At 39.1% G+C, this 20,994-nt stretch overlaps 1 protein-coding gene across 1 annotated transcript in view; it reads left to right on the top strand.

The window, feature by feature from the left end:
* The window catches only part of DOCK3 (dedicator of cytokinesis 3), a 391,142-nt gene that overhangs the window by 231,124 nt on the left and 139,024 nt on the right, over positions 1–20,994 (top strand). The window contains exon 10 of the mRNA XM_007451883.1: positions 19,660–19,741. Within this exon, the coding sequence (XP_007451945.1) occupies positions 19,660–19,741 (82 nt within the window). The remainder of the gene's footprint in view (positions 1–19,659; positions 19,742–20,994) is intronic.

A 20,994-nucleotide genomic window follows, 5' to 3' on the forward strand; every position in this document is an offset into this window, starting at 1 on the left:
GATCTGGTGAACTAGTTGTGCAGGGCCATGGCAGAAAGGGTAGCCTTAGTCTGTGTGCACAGGATATCAAGAGGAGGGAAAGACATGAAGCAAAAGAGAAAAATTAAGGAGAAAGTCCTTTGTAGTCTCAGATCTATCCATTTGTGCACATTTCTAGGTATATAATATTTAGAGACATACTATTTTTAAATTGGTTTATTTTTGATCAATATTAAATCTTACTTTCACTATTTAAATATGTATCATGAAAGACAGTTGACTACAGGAACTAGTACAGGCTTAATATTACAACTTACAGACTTAAGTTCAAGTCTTATCTCTGTACCATGTTAGCTATGTTACTCTAATATTGTTTTTTAAATAATATCATCAATTTTTCAGTATTAAGGGAAAGTAAGAAAGGTTTTGACATAGTGCAGTAGACACTGTTCCTATATCTTAAACTTTTAAAAAATTAGAATTCTTAAACCCTTCAAAGTTTTAGTACTTAGGAAATCTTTATTTGCTGTTTGTTCCCTGAGATTATTCCTGAGCTTCTCAGTCATACTTTAAAAGCCTAGAAAATATCTAGTAGAATGTCTGACAGATATAAATATTTTGAGTTTTCTAGCTTCTGTTCAGGAAACAATCAAGATTTTTCTATTCTGTGTGTGTTTATTTTGGCTTTTGTAAGCTCTGCTCTTCCCATCAGGACTCCCTCATGACCTATTGAACAGCAAGACTTTGCTTCACTGAGGCACAGAAACAGCAGCAGAAATAGTGACAAGAACAAGTTAATAAGTGTAAATAATATGTATTCTGGTATCCTTAATCAGAGGATTTATGTAGTTACAACAGGCCAGATCTGTAGGGTGTGGGGTATTATGCTAAACAGAGAAAAACGTGAGTAAAGGAATGAAATTAAAAAGAACAGTAATGTTCACATCATGAACAAGGAACTGGAAATCACAGAACAAAGATTATCAGTATAAGTGGTGAGTAATGACGGAGGAGGGAAGCAAGATCAGAAAGATAGAATGAGAGCAGCCAAGATGGCAGCTGCTGTTTTAACATTGCTTTTTTGACCTCAAGGGCTAGCATGGTTACTTTTCTAGAATACTTAAGACTGCTTGACCTTCAGCTGAGCAGTGAAGAAGCGTAGCACTTCTTTAGTCCCCGAAGGCATGATTAGCAAATCATAAAGAAGGCAGGGTCAATCCCCCTGCCCCCACCTTCCTCCCATGGAGGTACACCTTCCTCAGAAGCATTATGGCTTGATGTTGGAGATGGCAAGGATGAACTGACTCAGCATTGTGCTGTCCTGTCATCGGAGTCTCAGCCTCACTTCACCCCCATTTATTCATTTACATGCTTTTTATTGTTAGAATTGGAAGCCTGATCCTGGGGTGGGAGCATAAATCATTAGAGTAAAAACAACTGTTTGTAGCTCCCTGCATAACTGATCATTAAGTTACCATTTTGTTCATTTTCATGATAAGTACATGATTTCTAAAGACCTTGTAGGGGCTATATAATTATAGCAATGCTATTGTAATTTTCAGAATATGTGATAACAGATTTACTCATGTGTCTCTTTTGCTTTAGAAAAAATGGAAAGAATCTGTTTTCTGGGATCATTTGTCATTCAGACAATTTTCTGCTTGTTCCAAATCAGACAAAGTATTCCCCCTCCCCGATCTCTCAGTCTTTTGGGTGGAGAATGCCATGAACCTCAAAGAGACTAGGTGCCACCAGCAGAGCTGGAATGGGGCTTGGCATGGCCTTTCTAATCAGTAGGGTCAGGTGCCCCATGTGGGCGATCGGGATCCTGGGGCTAGCTAGGTTTCATTCACAGACACTCAACTGTGCATATCTAGGGCAAGATGTGGTTTGCAGCATTTCCCAGATGTATTTGCCCAGGGATCCCCTCCTCCCTTCCACCACACACTTTCTTTTCCCAATGCTTATTTCATAAGATGAAATACAGGTAAAGTATGGGCTTTGAAGTCAAATAGCTTCAGATTTGAATTCTAAGTGTACCACTCTACCTTTGTATTTCAAGTCAGAATCTTTGACTCTCAGTTTCTTCAGAGGCGAAATAACCGTTATGAGGATTAAATGCAATTAGGCAAGAAAAGAAACACTTTAAACAATGCCTGGTACACAGAAGACACTCATTAAGGGGCCGCTGTTGCTGCTGCTATAGCAAGCTGATGAGTACCAGGGTTCTATCCACCCCCTGCCCCACATCTTCCCCTGAGCTTCAGGCTTGGGCTTCCAGCTAGCTGGGTTTTTGTTCACCTACATGTCCCAGAGACCTCAAATCCAGTATGCACTTCTGAACCTTATATCTTCCTCCTTGTATCTTCTACGGTTGACACTATCACATTCAGTTAACTGCTAAATCTGGTCAGCTTTGTCCCCTAAATACATCTCGCATCCATTCACCTCTCTTCGGTCCCAAAACTGCATCATAGCTTGCTGGGGCTACTCTGCTTTGTCTTTGGAGTATTTTCTATGTTACCAACCTGGCTTCCACACTGCAGCCCTAGTGATCATCCTAAAAATTTATGAGATCAACATTGCTTCTCATAGTTGAATTTTCAGATCTTCTGTAAGGCCCATAATGGGGTTTTCCAAACTTGCTAATCCTAAGAACCAATTCAGACCTTTTTAAAAATACAGATTCTTGGGCCCCCTCCAGGAGTCCTCTCCTCTAGAGATTCTGATCCAGGAGATCTGGGATGGGACACAGGAATCTGTACTTTTAATAAGCTGGGAGGTACTCCTGGTGATAGCCAAGCTGGGACAACCCTCACATATAATGCACTCCATGGGTTTGTCCACTCTACATTGCACAACACGCCCCAGCTCTCCGGTGCCCTCTTAACTCATGATCTGAGCTTCTCTACCCTCAAGCTGCCTCATACTTAAGAGGGTCTGTACTTGGCACACTCTTCCCCTGGAACCCCCTTCTCTTCACCTCTAACTACCCCTTACCAAATGCTAAAAGTCTAGCAAAATTGCAAGAATTTGTCCCAATGTCTCATTTAGGCAGCCTACCTTCATCCCAGTGGAGCTTGTCAGCCCATTTCTGTGCAATTAATTATAGCATTTTGACATTGTGTTGCAATTTTTGTTTTATCTGTGTCTCTCTCCCAGTGGACTCAGAACCTTTGAGGATAGGGACCATTTCATTTCTCCATTCCCGGCATTTTGTGTAGTTTCTGGAACCTGATAGGTGTTCACGAATGCTTGTTGAAATAATAAAAAAGAGAGAGGAAGGCTAGAAAGAACTCTTTTTTTTTTCTTTAATAAATTTATTTATTTTTGGCTGCATTGGGTCTTCGTTGCTGCACACGGGCTTTCTCTAGTTGCAGCGAGCGGGGGCTACTCTTTGTTGTGGTGCGTGGAGTTCTCATTGCGGTGGCTTCTTTTGTTGCAGAGCACAGGCTCTAGACTTCAGTAGTTGTGGCACATGGGCTCAGTAGTTGCGGCGCACGGGCTTAGTTGCTCCGCAACATGTGGGATCTTCCCGGACCAGGGCTTGAACCCGTGTCCCCCTGCATTGGCAGGTGGATTCTCAACCACTGCGCCACCAGGGAAGTCCAAGAACTCTTGAATTGTTGTAGGAGTCATAAAAATGTTTTTTGGAGCCCTGAAGTGTCTCAGGGACAGGTGGTGGTTAGGAGAGAGGCCTGAGTAGGGAAGATTCCTGCTCCTGTCCCTTCTCCCTGCCTCTGATTCAACCAAAGTAGCTGTATTTTTTTTCTTTTAAGCAAGGAGAACAGGAGTCTTTTTTTTTTTTAACATCTTTATTGGAGTATAATTGTTTTATAATGTTGTGTTAGTTTCTGCTGTATAACAAAGTGAATCAGCTATATGTATATATATATCCCCATATTCCCTTCCTCTTGCATCTCCCTGCCACGCTCCCTATCCCACCCCTCTAGGTGGTCACAAAGCACCGAGCTGATCTCCCTGGACGATGCAGCTGTTTCCACCTAGCTATCTGTTTTACATTTGGTAGTATATATATGTCAGTGCTACTCTCTCACTTCGTCCCAGCTTACGCTTCCCCATCCATGTGTCCTCAAGTCCATTCTCTATGTCTGTGCCTTTATTCCTGTCCTCCCCTAGGTTCATTAGAACCTTTTTTTTTTTTTAGATTCCGTATATATATATATGTGTTAGCATATGGTATTTGTTTTTCTCTTTCGGACTTACTTTACCTTGTATGACAGACTCTAGGTCCATCCACCTCACTACAAATAACTCAATTTTGTTTCTTTTTATGGCTGAGTAATATTCCATTATATATATGTGCCACATCTTCTTTATCCATTCATCTGTTGATGGACACTTAGGTTGCTTCCATGTCCTGGCTATTGTAAACAGTACTGCAATGAACATTCTGGTACATGACTCTTTTTGAATTATGGTTTTCTCAGGGTATATGCCCAGTAGTGGGATTACTGGGTCATATGGTAGTTTCATTTTTAGTTTTTTAAGGAACCTCCATACTGTTCTCCATAGTGGATGTATCAATTTACATTCCCACCAGCAGTGCAAGAGGGTTCCCTTTTCTCCATACCCTCGCCAGCATTTTTTGTTTGTAGATTTTTTAAAATTTATTTATTTATTTATTTATTTATTTATTTGCCTGTGTTGGTTCTTAGTTGCGGCACATGGGATCTTCTTTGCGGTGTGCAGGTTTTGTTTTTTTTGTGGCACGTGGGCTCTCTAGTTGTGGCTCGCGTGCTCAGTAGTTGCAATGCGTGGGCTTAGTTGCCCCATGGCATGTGGGATCTTAGTTCCCAGACCAAGGATTGAACCCGTGTCCCCTGGATTGGAAGGCGGATTCTTAACCACTGGATCACCGGAGAAGTCCCTGTTTGTAGATTTTTTGATGATGGACATTCTGACCAGTGTGAGGTGATATCTCACTGTAGTTTTTTGTTTTGTTTTGTTTTGTTTTTTTGCGGTACGTGGGCCTCTCACTGCTGCGGCCTCTCCCGCTGCAGAGCACAGGCTCCGGACGCGCAGGCCCAGCGGCCACAGCTCACGGACCCAGCCTCTCCATGGCATGTGGGATCTTCCCGGACCAGGGCACGAACTCATGTCCCCTGCATCGGTAGGCGGACTCCCAACCACTGCACCACCATGGAAGCCCTTCACTGTAGTTTTGATTTGCATTTCTCTAATGATTAGTGATGTTGAGCATCCTTTCATGTGTTTGTTGGCAATCTGTATATCTTCTTTGGGGAAATGTCTATTTAGGTCTTCTGCCCATTTTTGGATTGGGTTGTTTGTTTTTTTTGTTATTAAGCTGCATGAGCTGCTTGTATATTTTGGAGATTAATCCTTTGTCACTTGCTTTGTTTGCAAATATTTTCTCCCATTCTGAGGGTTGTCTTTTCGTCTTCTTTATGGTTTCCTTTGCTGTGCAAAAGCTTTGAAGGTTCATTAGGTCCCATTTGTTTATTTTTGTTTTTATTTCCATTTCTCTAGGAGGTGGGTCAAAAAGGATCTTGCTGTGACTTATGTCATAGAGTGTTCTGCCTGTTTTCCTCTAAGAGTTTGATAGTTTCTGGCCTTACATTTAGGTCTTAATCCATTTTGAGTTTACTTTTGTGTATGGTGTTAGAGAGTGTTCTAATTTCATTCTTTTACATGTAGCTGTCCAGTTTTCCCAGCACCACTTATTGAAGAGGCTGTCTTTTCTCCATTGTATACTCTTGTGTCCTTTATCAAAGATAAGGTGACCATATGTGCGTGGGTTTGTCTCTGGGCTTTCTATCCTGTTCCATTGATGTATCTTTCTGTTTTTGTGCCAGTACCATACTGTCTTGATGACTGTAGCTTTGTAGTATAGTCTGAAGTAAGGGAGCCTGATACCTCCAGCTCCATTTTTCATTCTCAAGATTACTTTGGCTATTCGGGGTCTTTTGTGTTTCCATACAAATTGTCCAATTTTTTGTTCTAGTTCTGTGAAAAATGCCATTGGTAGTTTGATAGGGATTGCATTGAATCTGTAGATTGCTGTGGGTAGTATAGTCATTTTCACAATATTCTTCCAATCCAAGAACATGGTATATCTCTCCATCTGTTTGTATTGTCTTTAATTTCTTTCATCGGTGTCTTATAGCTTTCTGCATACAGGTCTTTTGTCTCCTTAGGTAGGTTTATTCCTAGGTGTTTTATTCTTTTAGTTACAGTGGTAAATGGGAGTGTTTCCTTAATTTCTCTTTCAGATTTTTCATCATTAGTGTATAAGTATGCAAGATATTTCTGTGCATTAGTTTTGTATCCTGCTAGTTTACCAAATTCATTGATTACCTCTAGTAGTTTTCTGGTAGCATCTTTAGGATTGTCTATGTATAGTATCATGTCATCTGCAAACAGTGACAGTTTTACTTCTTCTTTTCCAATTTGGATTCCTTTTATTTCTTTTTCTTTTCTGATTGCTGCAGCTAAAACTTCCAAAACTGTGTTGAATAAGAGTGGTGAGAGTGTGCAACCTTGTCTTGTTCCTGATCTTAGGGGAAATGGTTTCAGTTTTTCACGAACAATGTTGGCTGTGGGTTTGTCATATATGGCCTTTATTATGTTGAGCTAGATTCCCTCTGTGCCTACTTTCTGGAGGGTTTTTTCATAAATATGTGTTGAATTTTGTCAATAGCTTTTTCTGCATCTACTGAGATTATCATATTGCTTTTATCCTTCAGTTTGTTAATATGGTGTATCACATTGATTGATTTGCATATATTGAACAATCCTTGCATTCCTGGGATAAACTCCACTCGATCATGGTGTATGATCCTTTTAATGGTGCTGTTGGATTATGTTTGCTAGTATTATTTATTTATTTATTTATTTATTTATTTTTAGCTGTGTTGGGTCTTCCATGCTGCGTGTAGGACCTTTCTAGTTGTGGCGAGTGGGGGCCACTCTTCGTTGAGGTGCACAGGCTTCTCATTGCTGTGGCTTCTCTTGTTGTGGAACACAGGCTGTAGGCATGCGGGCCTCAGTTTTGTGGCATGTGGGTTCAGTAGTTGTGGCTCGCGGGCTCTAGAGTGCAGGCTCAGCAGTTGTGGAGCATGGGCTTAGTTGCTCCACGGCATGTGGGATCTTCCTGGACCAATGCTCAAACCCGTGTCCCCTGCATTGGCAGGTGTATTCTTAACCACTGCACCACCAGGGAAGCCCCCTGTTTGCTAGTATTTTGTTGAGGATTTTTGCATCTATGTTCATCAGTGATATTGGCCTATAGTTTTCTTTTTTTGTGAAATCTATGTCAGGGTTTTGTATGAGGGTGTTGGTGGCCTCATAGAATGAGTTTGGGAGTGTTCCTCCCTCTGCTGTATTTTGGAAGAGTTTGAGAAGGATAAGTATTAGCTCTTCTTTAAATGTTTGATAAAGTTTGCCTGTGAAGCCATCTGGTCCTGGGCTTTTGTTTGTTGGAAGATTTTAAATCACAGTTTAAAATTCAGTGCTTGTGATTGGTCTGTTTATATTTTCTATTTCTTCCTGGTTCAGCCTTGGAAGGTTGTGCTTTTCTAAGAATTAGTTCATTTCTTCCAGGTTGTCAATTTTATTGGCATAGAGTTGCTTGTAGTAATCTCTCATGATCCTTTGTATTTCTGCAGTCAGTCGTTACTTCTTTTTCATTTCTAATTCTGTTGATTTGAGTCTTCTCCCTTTTTTTCTTCATGAGTCTGGCTAATGGTTTATCAATGTTGTTTATCTTCTCAAAGAACCAGCTTTTAGTTTTATTGATCTTTGCTATTGTTTCCTTCATTTCTTTTTCATTTATTTCTGATCTGATCTTTATGATTTCTTTCATTCTGCTAACTTTGGGGTTTATTTGTTCTTCTTTCTCTAATTGCTTTAGGTGTAAGGTTAGGTTGTTTATTTGAGATTTCTCTTTTTTCTTGAGGTAGGATTGTATTGCTATAAACTTCCCTCTTAGAACTGCTTTTGCTACACCCCACAGGTTTTGGGTTGTCGTGTTTTCATTGTCATTTGTTTCTAAGTATTTTTTGGTTTCCTCTTTGATTTCTTCAGTGATCTCTTGGTTATTTAGTAGTGTATTGTTTAGCCTCCACGTGTTTGTATTGTTTACAGTTTTTTTCTGTAATTGGCATCTAGTCTATAGTGTTGTGATTGGAAAAGATACTTGATACGATATAAATTTTCTTAAATTTACCTAGGCTTGATTTGTGACCCAAGATATGATCTATCCTGGAGAATGTTCCATGAGCACTTGAAAAGAAAATGTATTCTGTTGTTTTTGGTTGGAATGTCCTATATCTGTTAATTAAGTCCATCTTGTTTAATGTGTCATTTAGAACTTGTGTTTCCTTATTTATTTTCATTTTGGATGATCTGTCCATTGGTGAAAGTGGGGTGTTAAAGTCCCCTACTATTTTGTTACTGTCAGTTTCCCTTTTTATGGCTGTTAACATTTGCCTTATGTATTGAGGTGCTCCTGTGTTGGGTGCATTTACAATTGTTATATCTTTCTTGGATTGACCCGTTAATCATTATGTAGTGTCCTTCTTTGTCTCTTGTAATAGTCTTTATTTTAAAGTCTATGTTGTCTGATATGAGAATTGCTACTCCAGCTTTCTTTTGATTTCCATTTGCATGGACTGTCTTTTTCCATCCCCTCACTTTCAGTCTGTATGTGTCCCTAGGTCTGAAGTGGGTCTCTTGTAGACAGCATATATATGGGTCTTGTTTTTGTATCCATTCAGCCAGTCTATATCTTTTGGTTGGAGCATTTAATCCATTTACATTTAAGGTAAATATCAATATGTATGTTCCTATTACTATTTTCTTAATTGGTTTGGGTTTGTTTTTGTAGGTCTTTTCCTTTTCTTGTGTTTCCTGCCTAGAGAAGTTCCTTTAGCATTTGTTGTAGAGTTGGTTTGGTAGTGCTGAATTCTTTTAGTTTTTGCTTGTCTGTAAAGGTTTCAATTTCTCCATTGAATCTGAATGAGATCCTTGCTGGGTAGAGTAATCTTCATTGTAGGTTTTTCCCTTTCATCACTTTAAATATGTCCTGCCACTCCCTTCTGGCTTGCAGAGTTTCTGCTGAAAGATCAGCTGTTAACTTTATGGGGATTCCCTTGTACATTATTTGTTGTTTTTCCCTTGCTGCTTTTAATATTTTTTCTTTGTATTTAATTTTTGTTAGTTTGATTAATATGTGTCTTGGCGTGTTTCTCCTTGGATTTATCCTATATGGGGCTCTCTGCACTTCCTGGAGTTGATTGACTATTTCCTTTCCCGTGTTAGGGACGTTTTCAACTATAATCTCTTAAATATTTTCTCAGGCCCTTTCTTTGTCTCTTCTTCTGGGACCCCTATAATTGGAATGTTGGTGCATTTAATGTTGTCCCAGAGGTCTCTGAGACTGTCCTCAATTCTTTTCATTCTTTTTTTCTTTATTCTGCTCTGTGGTAGTTACTTCCACTATTTTAGGTTCCAGGTCACTTATCTATTCCTCTCCCTCAGTTATTCTGCTGCTGATTCCTTCTAGAGAATTTTTAATTTCATTTATTGTGTTTTTCATCATTGTTTGTTTGCTCTTTAGTTCTTTTGGTCCTTGTTAAAAGTTTCTTGTATTTTCTCCATTTTATTTCCAAGATTTTGGATCATCTTTACTATCATTATTCTGAATTCTTTTTCAGGTAGACTGCCTATTTCCTCTTCATTTGTTTAGTCTGGTGGGTTTTTACCTTGCTCCTTCACGTGCTGCATATTTCTCTGTCTTCTCATTTTGTTTAACTTACTGTGTTTGGGGCCTCCTTTTCGCAGGCTGCAGATTTGTAGTTCCCGTTGTTTTTGGTGTCTGCCCCCAGTGGGTGAGGTTGGTTCAGTGGCTTGTGTAGGCTTCCTGGTGGAGGGGACTGGTGCCTCTGTTCTGGGGGGTGGGGCTGTATCTTGTCTTTCTATTGGGCAGGGCCACATCCGGTGGTGCGTTTTGTGATGTCTGTGAGCTTAGTATGATTTTAGGCAGCCTCTCTGCTAATGGGTGCGGTTGTGTTCCTGTCTTGCTAGTTGTTTGGCATGGGGCATCCAGCACTGGAGCTTGCTGACCGTTGGGTTGAGCTGTGTCTTAGCGTTGTGACAGAAATCTGTGGGAGAGCTCTCACCAATTGATATTACATGGGGCCAGGAGGTCTCTGGTGGTCCAGTGTCCTGAACTTGTCTCTCCTACCTCAGAGGCTCAGGCCTGCCCCCAGGCTGGAGCACCAAGACCCTGTCAGCCACATGGCTCAGAAGAAAAGGGAGAAAAAAGAAAGAAAAGTAAGTAAGTGAATAAATAAAATCATTAAAATTTAAAAAAAAATTTTTTTAAGAGTGCAACCATACCAATAAACACAAAGCCACCAGTGATAACAAGCACTAAAAACTATACTAAGATAAACATAGAAATCAGAAACAAATCAGTCACAGACCGCAGACCCCAAGTCTACAGTTGCTTCCAAAGTCTACTGCCTCAATTTTGGGGTGAATCATTTTCTAGTCAGATATTCCACAGATGTAGGGTACATCAAGTTGATTGTGGGAATTTAATCCACTGCTCCTGAGGCTGCATGGAGAAATTTCCGTTTCTCTCCTTTGTTTGCACAAAGTAGCTATATTTTTCAATTTTTCATGTGTTGGTGAATAGTGTAAGGTCTTGTTGTAAAAAAGGGAAAAGTTGATACTAAAAATAAATTTGAAAACCACAGCACTGATTTGCCTTAATGAAACCCCTTTATGCATTTCTACTGTACTCTGTGATTTAGAATGAAGTGGGAAAACTTGAAGAACTTGAGAAATAAAGCCAAGGATCTAAATTGGAAAATGCATCTGTGAGGAAATCATAATAGAGATTTCCTAATCTGTTGGGTTGTACAGTGTAGTATGGCCTTGGGGCTACTTGCTGTTTTCAAGCACCTGAGGGTGATCATGAGAGAGATGCTAAGTAGTTAGCATCCATCTCCACAGAGGCCCAAATTAGAAACATGAAGATTAAATTGAAAGAGATGGGAGAATTCCTCTGCATTTATTTGAGGCGTGTGCTTATATTTCCAAACAGAATCTTCAGGAAATAACCTCCCTAAGGATTAAAGACTTTGTCTTTGCCTCAGTGCCTGGCATAGACTAGCACCTCATTGTTGGTCACCAGACATTTGCTGTAGACATGCATGAATTACCATCAGTGGAGAAGTGTATGAAATGCAGTACCACCCAGGAATTAGAACTCTCATAAAAGCAAGTGATCTTAAAATTAAGACTCTATTAGACTTGTCACAGATTCAAATTATGGATTTCATTTGTAAGAACTTGCTCAATAATATGAAATTAATGTAACTTCATATACTGTTCATGCATAGCTCATCATAAAGACAAGTAAATGTAGAGCAGTTCTCTCATAACGTTGCTTATTGAAGAATAAGAATTTAACCATCTCTTTTTTCTCTTGAAATAGAGTTTTCTTACCCAGAGTATTAGGAGAAAAACTGACCCGTTGCTCTCATATAGAGGTGTGGATGTTTGTAAAATCTCATAAATAAATTTTTTTCTTTGGCCACAGTTCCTTTCACACTTTTGAGATATATGAAAAGGAGTCGTGCCTCTAGTTGGCAAATAGACTCACTCAGCCTTTATCGAATTGTATTTGTACAGATTCCATCGCCTTATGCAAAGGCAGGTTGTGGAGTCAAAAGTCACCTGTCCCATTGGTACTTAAACACGTAACAACATTTTAAGCCTCTGAGAAGTCCTAGAGGGTAGAAACCTCTCTGTGTTTAATGAAATATTTCCCAGCAATATTGACCACTTCTTTTGCAGAACAGCTGTTGCCAAATTAGGAAACATTGGGTAGATGTTTGCCTTCAGATAGTTTGAATGTTAACAGAAAGCAGCATTTATTTCATACCCATTGGTGAAGCCAGCAAAACAGGAAGTAATTCAATTTGTACCTAGAGCCCTTTGAAATGAAACAAACAAACAGACAAAAAAAAAAAAAAACCCAGTTATTTTCAGTCTCACAAACTGTGAAGAAAGCCAGATGATACCGGGAGTGTGAAAGGCTCTAGGAAATGTGAAGCTCAGCTGGGCATTGGGAGAACCACCTTTGGGGCCTCCTTTTACTGCTGAGGAGAAAGAGAAGTTCTTGGGTTCTCATAGGGCCAGCAATACTGTCTACCCGGGAATTTGTTTATCTACCCTTTTTTCTTTGGATCAGAACTTGGTGTAGCCCCTCTGAATAGCACCCCTTTCTCTAGTTTGGTAACGAGAAGCTCCAAATGGCAGCCTGCTTGGTAGATGTCTGTGCTTGAGAGATTCACTGAGAGAGGTAATGTGAGGGTGAGAGCAGTTGTATGTCTTCCTTCCAAAGAAGAGAACAGAAATAATGATAAATTCTCTTGAAAAGGCATAAACTTCTTAAAATTGTTTTTATTTTCATCTATCAAGTTAACAACTAATTTGAGTGGTTATTATATGCATTTATATGTATTAAGATAGATCAACTTCTGTAACAGACAGAAAAATGCATAACAGCTCAAACACAATAGAAATGTATTTCTTGCTTGAATACTAATACCAGGTGGGTGAATTTGCAGTAACTAGTGTGGGACTCATCCGTACAATCATTCAGGGACTCAGACTAATAAATACTCTGTCAACACCAGTACATGGCCCCAACGTTGCCTTGGGGGGTCATCTCCACTCTAGGCATCTGAAAGGGGAAAGAGCATGAAGACAAACATGTAACCAGTGTTTAGGGCTAAGCTGAGAAGTGGTATACATCACTTCTATCTGCATTCAGTGTCTAGAGCTCATTATATGGCCACATCCAACTATAGGGGAGGCTGAGAAGTATAGTCTATCTGCCTGCCCAAGAAGAAACAGAGAACATGGATTTTAGTGAGTAGCTGGGAGACTCTGACTGCCACAACATGCTTGATGTTTCTCTGTCTTTATCCACCAGGTTAGAAGGTTGGTTTGTCCTGACCATCTTGTTTGCTCACTGTTGGCTCATCAATGTTTCTGCATAGTATGATGGTGATGCTACCCATCCAGTTTATGGTGACCTTTGTCAGCAGGCTTCCACACACCACACAGCAATTCTTCAGGGAACTTCCACCTTCTTTCATTCAACATGTATTGAGCACCTGTTGTAGGTTAGCCTCTTGGAAGTACTAGAGATACAGCAGTAAACAAACGTCCTTATTATTAGGGAGCTTATTCTCTCATGTAAGAGAAAGATAATAAAGAAATAAAATAATTAGTTCGTGCCAAGTGCTGAAAAGGAGAGAGAGGGTATGGGAGGGGAGGGGTATTGCTCTTTCTAACATCATCGTAGTTGGCTTCCCTGGGAAATTGGCATTTGAACGAGCCACTTGGGCTGAAAGAACAGTATTCCAGGCAGAGGTAACAGCATGTGCAAAGATCCTAAGGCAAGAAGGAGCTTGGCTTGTTCAAGAAACTTGTATCCAGGAGAACAGTGTATATAGAGAATAGCAAGCAAGAAAGGCTCTTGTGAGATGGGGCTCTAAAGATACAATGAATGTTCCACACAAGGCCTTGGAGACCTTAGAGATATGATTTTTTTTAACATCTTTATTGGAGTATAATTGCTTTACAATGGTGTGTTAGTTTCTGCTTTGTAACAAAGTGAATCAGCTATACATATACATATATCTCTTCCCTCTTGCGTCTCCATCCCTCCCACCCTCCCTATCCCACCCCTCTAGGTGGTCACAAAGCACCGAGCTAATCTCCCTGTGCTATGAGACTGCTTCCCACTAGCTATCGATTTTACATTTAGTAGTGTATATATGTCCATGCCACTCTCTCAATTTGTCCCAGCTTATTACCCTTCCCCCTCCCCGTGTCCTCAAGTCAATTCTGTAGTAGGTCTGTGTCTTTATTCCCGTCTTGCCCCTAGGTTCTTCATAACCATTTTTTTTTGTTCTTAGATTCCATATATATGTGTTAGCATATGGTATTTTTATTTTATCTGAGAGCAAGAGTAAGCCATGAAAAAGTTTACTGTTGTTTGATTTTGCAACAGCTTTATTAGATACAATTCACACACTGTAGAATTCATCCATTCAAAGGGTACAACTCAGTGGCTTTAAGTATATTGGAGTTGTGCGAACTTTACCACAGTCAATTTTAAAACATTTTCATCACCCCCAAGAGAAATTCCATACCCTTTACAAGTCACCTCATTTTCTGCCAAATCCCCAGCCCTAGGCAACCACTAATCTGTTTTCTGTTCCTATATATTTGCCTATTCTGGACATTTCATAGAAATGGGGTCATACGATACGTGGCCTTTTGTGTCTGGCTTCTATCACTCAGCATGATGTTTTTGAAGTTCATCTACATTGTAGTGTATATCAATATATCATTCCTTTTATGGCTAAATAATAACCCATTGTATAGATATACCTACCATATTTTATTTATCCATTCATTTGTTGTTGGATATTTTGGTGGTTTTCATCTTTTGGCTATTATGAAAAATGCTGCTATGAATGTTCATGTACTTTTTTGGGTGGCCATATATTTTCATTTCTCTTGGATATATACTTAAGGATGGAATTGGTGGGTCATATGTTAAACTATGTTTAACCTTTTGAGGAAACACCAGACTGTTTTCCAAAGTGGCTGCACCATTTTACATTCCCAGCAACATTATATGGTGGTTCCAATTTCTCCACCTCCTTGTCTACGCTTGTTATTATCTGTCTTTTTGATGAAAGTCATTCTAGTGGAAGTGAAGTAGTGCCCCCATTGTGGTTTTGATTTGCGTTTTCCTAATGGCTAATGATGTTGAACACCTTTTCATATCCTTATTGGCCATTTGTTTATCTTCGATGTAGAAATGTCTATTCGTTATTTTATTATTGAGTTGTAAGAGTTCTTTATAAATTCTAGCTACAAGTCCCTTATCAGATATATTATTTGAAAATATTTTCTTCCATTCAGTGGATTACCTTCCCCTTTCTTTTTTTTTTTTTTTTTTTTTTTTGCGGTACGCAGGCCTCTCACTGTGTGGCCTCTCCCGTTGCAGAGCACAGGCTCCGGACATGCAGGCTAAGCAGCCATGGCTCACGGGCCCAGCTGCTCCGTGGCATGTGGGATCTTCCCGCACCGGGGCACGAACCCGTGTCCCCTGCATCGGCAGGCGGACTCTCAACCACTGCGCCACCAGGGAAGCCCCCTTTCCCTTTCTTGATGATGTCCTTTGAAGCACAAGAGTTTCTAATTTTGATGAAGTCCAACTTACCTATTTTTTTCTTTCATTGCTTGTGCTTTTAGTATTCTAGTCCTATCTAAGAAACCATTGCTTTATCCAAGGTCATGAAGATTTATGCTTATGTTTTCTTTAAAGAGTTATATAGTTTTCACTCATACATTTACATCTATAATCCATTTTTAGTTAATTTTTACATATGGTGTGAAATAGAGATTCAACTTCATTCTTTTGCATGTGGATTTCCAGTTGTCCCAGCATCATTTGTTAAAAATATTATTCTTTCCTTCATTGAATTGTCTTGATACCTTTGTATAAAAAATCACTTTGACCATATGAAAAAGGTTTTAATATGGGAGGTAGTGTAATCTGATTCACATTTTAAAAGGATCAGTCTCTCCGAAGAATGAATTGTAGAGAGGCAAAAAGAGAAATAAATCAGCTGGGAAGTTGTTATAATCATCCCAGCTACAGTCCAGTAGTAGCCTAGTCTAGTGATAGGTAGTGAAAGAGATGGAGAGATTTTTAAAGTTTCAAGATTATACTTTCGAGAGAAAATTGACTCAACTGAATGTCCTTTTTTCCACTTTCCACTTGTCCATGTGACAACCATCATTTTTACTTTTCCTAGTTACAGTTTCTTTCAGATGGTCTTGAGAATTTTTCCTGTTTTTGGATGTCTTTTTTTCCTAAACTTTACCCGTATGTTCTTATTTCCTGTTTCTCTGTTAACCTTCAACTCTCCATTACTAAAACTACAGATTTTTTGTATCTACACCTGTTGTTTTCTCCTTAACTCTCCTGGATTCTCACAATTCCCTGAGTAGGTGGGAACCTTTTTTTCCTTTACCCATTATTTTTTCTCCACTGTCATCAATCTCTCCCCTTCTACTAACATCATTTTCCCATTAGATGTAAATGTTCTTAGGTGTGTCCCATCTTTTTTTGAAGTCAGGTTTATTAAACTGCAATTTACATATAGTAAAATTCACCGTTTTGTTTTGTTTTGTTTTTGGTACGTAGGCCTCTCACTGTTGCGGCCTCTCCTGTTGCGGAGCGCAGGCTCCGGACGCGCAGGCTCCAGACGCACAGGCTCAGCGGCCATTGCTCACGGGCCTAGCTGCTCCGCAGCATGTGGGATCTTCCTGGACCGGGGCACGAACCCGTGTCCCCTGCATCGGCAGGCAGACTCTCAACCACTGCGCCACGAGGGAAGCCCAAAATGCATCGTTCGATGAGTTTTTTTTTAATGCATAGTTTGATGAGTTTTTAATGCATAGTTTGATGAGTTTTTTTTTAATGCATAGTTTGATGAGTTTTCACAAATTTATGGTTGTGAAACCACTACCATAGTCAAGAAACAGGCACTTCATCACCCCAGAAAATTCCCTTATGTACCTTTGCAGTCAAACCCGTGCCCTCCTTCCTCAGTCTTGGCAACTTCTGATGTGATTTCTGTTCCTATAATTTTATGTTTCTAGAATGTACTATAAATGGAGACATATAGTATATTGTCTTTTGTGATTGACTTCTTTCACTTAGCATAATGCCTTTGAGATTCATCCATATTGTTATAAATCTTAGTAGTTTGCTTTTTTTATTGTGAAGTAATATTCCATTGTATGGGTATACCATACAATGGTATATCTGTCTGTTCATCTCCTGATGAACATTTGGGTTCTTTACAGTTTCTAGCGATTATGAATAAAGCTGCAATGAACATTCACAATCAGGTCTTTGTGTGGACATATGTTTTCATTTCTTCTGAGTCAATACCTAGGAGTAAAATTGTTGGGTCATATAGTAAGTGCATGTTTGACTTTATAAGAAACTGGCAGGCTGTTTTCCAAAGTGGCTGTACCATTTCACATTCTCCTCAACAGATTATTAGAGTTCTAGTTGCTCTACATTCTTGCCAGTCCTTGGTATATTCAGTCTTTAATTTTAGCCATTCTGGTACTTGTGTAGTGGTATCTCACTGTGCTTTTAATTTATGTTTCTCTAGTTACTAATAATGTTTTCTTGAGGTTATTTTCCATCCCTGTATATTCTTTGGTGAAGGGTCTGTTCAGATTTTTTGGTCCATTTTTTGAGTTGTTATTTATTATTACGTTTGAGCTTACTTTATATGTTGTCAATACAGTCCTTTCTTAGGTCAGTGTAAATATTTTCTTCCACTCTATAGCTTGTCTTTTCATTTGCTTATCAGTGTCTTTCGAAGAGTAGGTGGTTTTAATTTTATAAAGTCCAATTTATCATTTTGTGATTCATGTTATATGCTCAATAATCTGAGTTCACAAAGATTTTTCTACTGTGTGCTAAATATGGAAAAACAAATGTGAACAAGATACACGAAGGTACTTGTCTCATTTTTCTTGTGTGTATTCTTACGGTTTTATAGTTTTAGCTCTTATATTTAGGTCTATGATAAATTCAAGTTCATTTCTTTTTTTTTTTACGATACGCGGGCCTCTCACTGTTGTGGCCTCTCCCGTTGCGGAGCACAGGCTCCGGACACACAGGCTCAGCAGCCGTGGCTCACGGGCCTAGTTGCTCCGCGGCATGTGGGATCTTCCCGGACCGGGGCACGAACCTGTGTCCCCTGCATCGGCAGGCGGACTCTCAACCACTGCGCCACCAGGGAAGCCCCAAGTTCATTTCTTATAGGCAAGATCAAGGTTTAATTTTTTATATGGATTGTTCACCATTTGTTGAAACTGCTGTGCTCCCTTACTGAATTTTGATACTTTTATTGAAAATTAATTGAATATATGTGGGTTATCCTATCTTTAAACAAAGACCTCCCTCAACTCAGCATGCCCATTTAACTAAAAGTTCATCACTTCCACATCTTCACCTCTTCAAAGAGTGGTCTAGACTCACTGTTTCTGCTTCCTTATTTCTTACTTCTCACACTAGCCTCTTTCACTATCATTCCACAAAAATGGTTCTTGCCAGAATCAACAATGATATCTGTTTTAACATCCAGTGGACACTGTTGTATTGTTGTCTCATGTGATTCAGTGCCCTTGGGCCTCCTTGACCCCTCCCTCCTCTTTCAGACACTTTTTTCCCTTAACTGACATAGCATCGCACCATTCTTCTTATTTTTCTTCTGTTTTTCTATTTGTCCCTACATGTCTACTTGGCTAGTTCTTCTTCTTTTACCTGTTTCTTAATTATCAGTGTCCCTCAGGAGTCTGACCAAAGCCCCTTTTCCTTCTTGTTCTGTGTATATTCCCTGCTTATTCCCATCTAATCTGCTGGCTGAAGCATCTCAAATTTATATTTGCCAGATTTATAAAAGCCAGATCTTTTCTGAGCTTCATTTCTGCACATTTAACTGCCTAGGAAGTTAAGCTCTAGGAAGGACCATGAGCTCTAGGAAGAAAAGTGCCCTATATATATTGTGTTCACATTTGTGTTCCTATGTTTAGCACAGACAACTTAATAGCTATTTGTTGACTAAATGAACAAATGAATATGTGAACAAACTAAGCAACCTGTGCAGCTGATATTATAACATATCTTATAATTCTAGTACAATATTTTAGTATTGGCCTTTTTACTGATACCTAATATATGTAATGAGTACATGACTCTGGGCACAGGAGAAGCAAATTACTTTTAGAATCACATACTTTGTCTTTGCCATGGCTCAGTTTTCCTGTTACAATTGGTAGAGAACCTTGGGATGAGGAGATGGGAATGAGATCCTAGGCAGGGGCAGGAAGAAGATAAGAAAGGAGACATTTCTCCAGAATGTTACAAACACTGTTTCTAAAGTTTTTCAGTCCAATAATTTCCTTCAAGAATTAACCTATATTGTTTGAGGAATAAAATATCTTAATGGCCCTATTAAATTCTGATTACAGCTTTAATTACAGTACATTATTTCTTTTTTACTTTTCACCCAAACTTTTGTAAGTCCCTGTAACATTTTTTCTTGGCTCTAAAATGATTCTCAAATATTGTATAGGAAGATGTAAACTGGGTAATGTAGACTCTTTCGGACCTAGTGTGATGAATATTTTTATGATGATATGAGTGTTCACATCAAAGAATGTATATGCTTCTTATGAGCTTACTGTTATGCCCAGAGCTTTGAGGGTATTTGGGAAAAATACAAGACATAATCCTCATTGCTGCCCTTAGGGAGCACACAGCTTTAGGGAGGTAAGAGCCACAACTGGCAAGTAAACAGCAACACCTGTGAAGCAGTTTGTAGTCTCTATTGCATGTTGCTTGGCAAGAAAGATAGTCTCCCGCTTCTAGACATGTACTTTTGGCCTTGCCTGTCACTATGCGCTGTCCTGAAAGTGTTTAGGGTTTCTCTATAAATGCCCTTTTTATCTGTTCTCGAGCATGCAATCCCTTACATTTCTTTGTCTCTCTCTCCTACATTTCAGTGAGCGGTTTCTGGTGAGACTGAACAAGAATGGTGGGCCAAGGAACCCAGAGAAGATAGAGCGAATGTGTGCCCTTTTTACAGTATGTGCAAATTCTATTTCCCTCTCTGCTGTTGACTCTAACTAGGGCCCTGCTATGTGGATATTGTTGCCCTGGAAACAAGCATTTATTCTTATTTCCCCACACACTGGTGAGAATAGAACTTGATTTATGTGTCTATCAGGTTTTAATGAAATATTTAAGAAAACTGAAATTAGCTTCAGTTTTTAATTGAATTTATTAAAGAAATATAATCAAGTACCTTTTACTGATGTACATTTTAGAAGCTATTTAATATAAGAGACACGTAAAATTTGAGGAAAGTCTTTCTTACAATTCTTCTTCAAGGCCACTGGGAATTTCTCTGATGTGTAAGTATGGTTTCTCTAAAGGCACCCACCAAATTTACAGCTTTGCAGTTTTTTAATGAGTTTATATAAAGAGAGACAAACGAAATAGTCCTCCTCTTTCAAATACCGAACAGAGTCTTTTCGTGCCATGATTCATACTTAAGTTTTTTCTGAATAACCATGCTGTTATTCGTGGTCTCTGAGCTCATGGACTCATCAGATCAGAGAAGGCTAGGTAACCTGCTTATTGAAAAGTACTAAGCCTCACAATACCACATTGCCTTGTGTATTCTTCAAGCTGATTCTGATTTACTAAATGTTTTTTTTTACCCAGTTATAAAACTTAACTGCCCAGCTTTATTTATTTCAGTTAATTTATTTGCTGAAGAAGAAAATAAGACCGTGTCACAATTTTAAACCACTTTTGACTATCATGGATTCTTGGATGTGCTTCAGTGATACTGAGATACATCAAAACCTGTTGAGTGCAGGGAGGTATGATGGTGTCACAGTGCCACTGCCCTCATTTGTGGTGCATGATTGATAGGTGACTCAAACCTTATGGTGTGCCTCTTAAACACAAATGGGATTTATCTAGGGCTCTGATATGTGACTTTCTCTGAAAGATAAAATTGGATTTGTTTACCTGACCTTTTTTGTTCATTTACTACAACTTTATCAAAATCTCAAATGATGTTACTGCAGAATCAGAAGCCACTTTTACAGGAATAACTTTTATTGAAATTGCTTCAGATATGAAGGATTTACAAATCTAGCTAAGCTAACATGAAGTTTTGTACATCTTTGAGCTCAGCATTCAAAGCTTAGGAGATAATACAGGAAGAAAAATCAGGAAAAGCAGATCCAGGAAGACGGCTAAGGGAATTGAGATGGTTTAGTCTGGAAAGATCAATGCTCTCTCTTCAACAGGAGAACAAGGGAAAG

This window comes from Lipotes vexillifer, unplaced genomic scaffold (assembly GCF_000442215.2).
Source record: "Lipotes vexillifer unplaced genomic scaffold, Lipotes_vexillifer_v1.1 scaffold500, whole genome shotgun sequence".
In the NCBI taxonomy this organism is placed as follows: domain Eukaryota; kingdom Metazoa; phylum Chordata; class Mammalia; order Artiodactyla; family Lipotidae; genus Lipotes; species Lipotes vexillifer.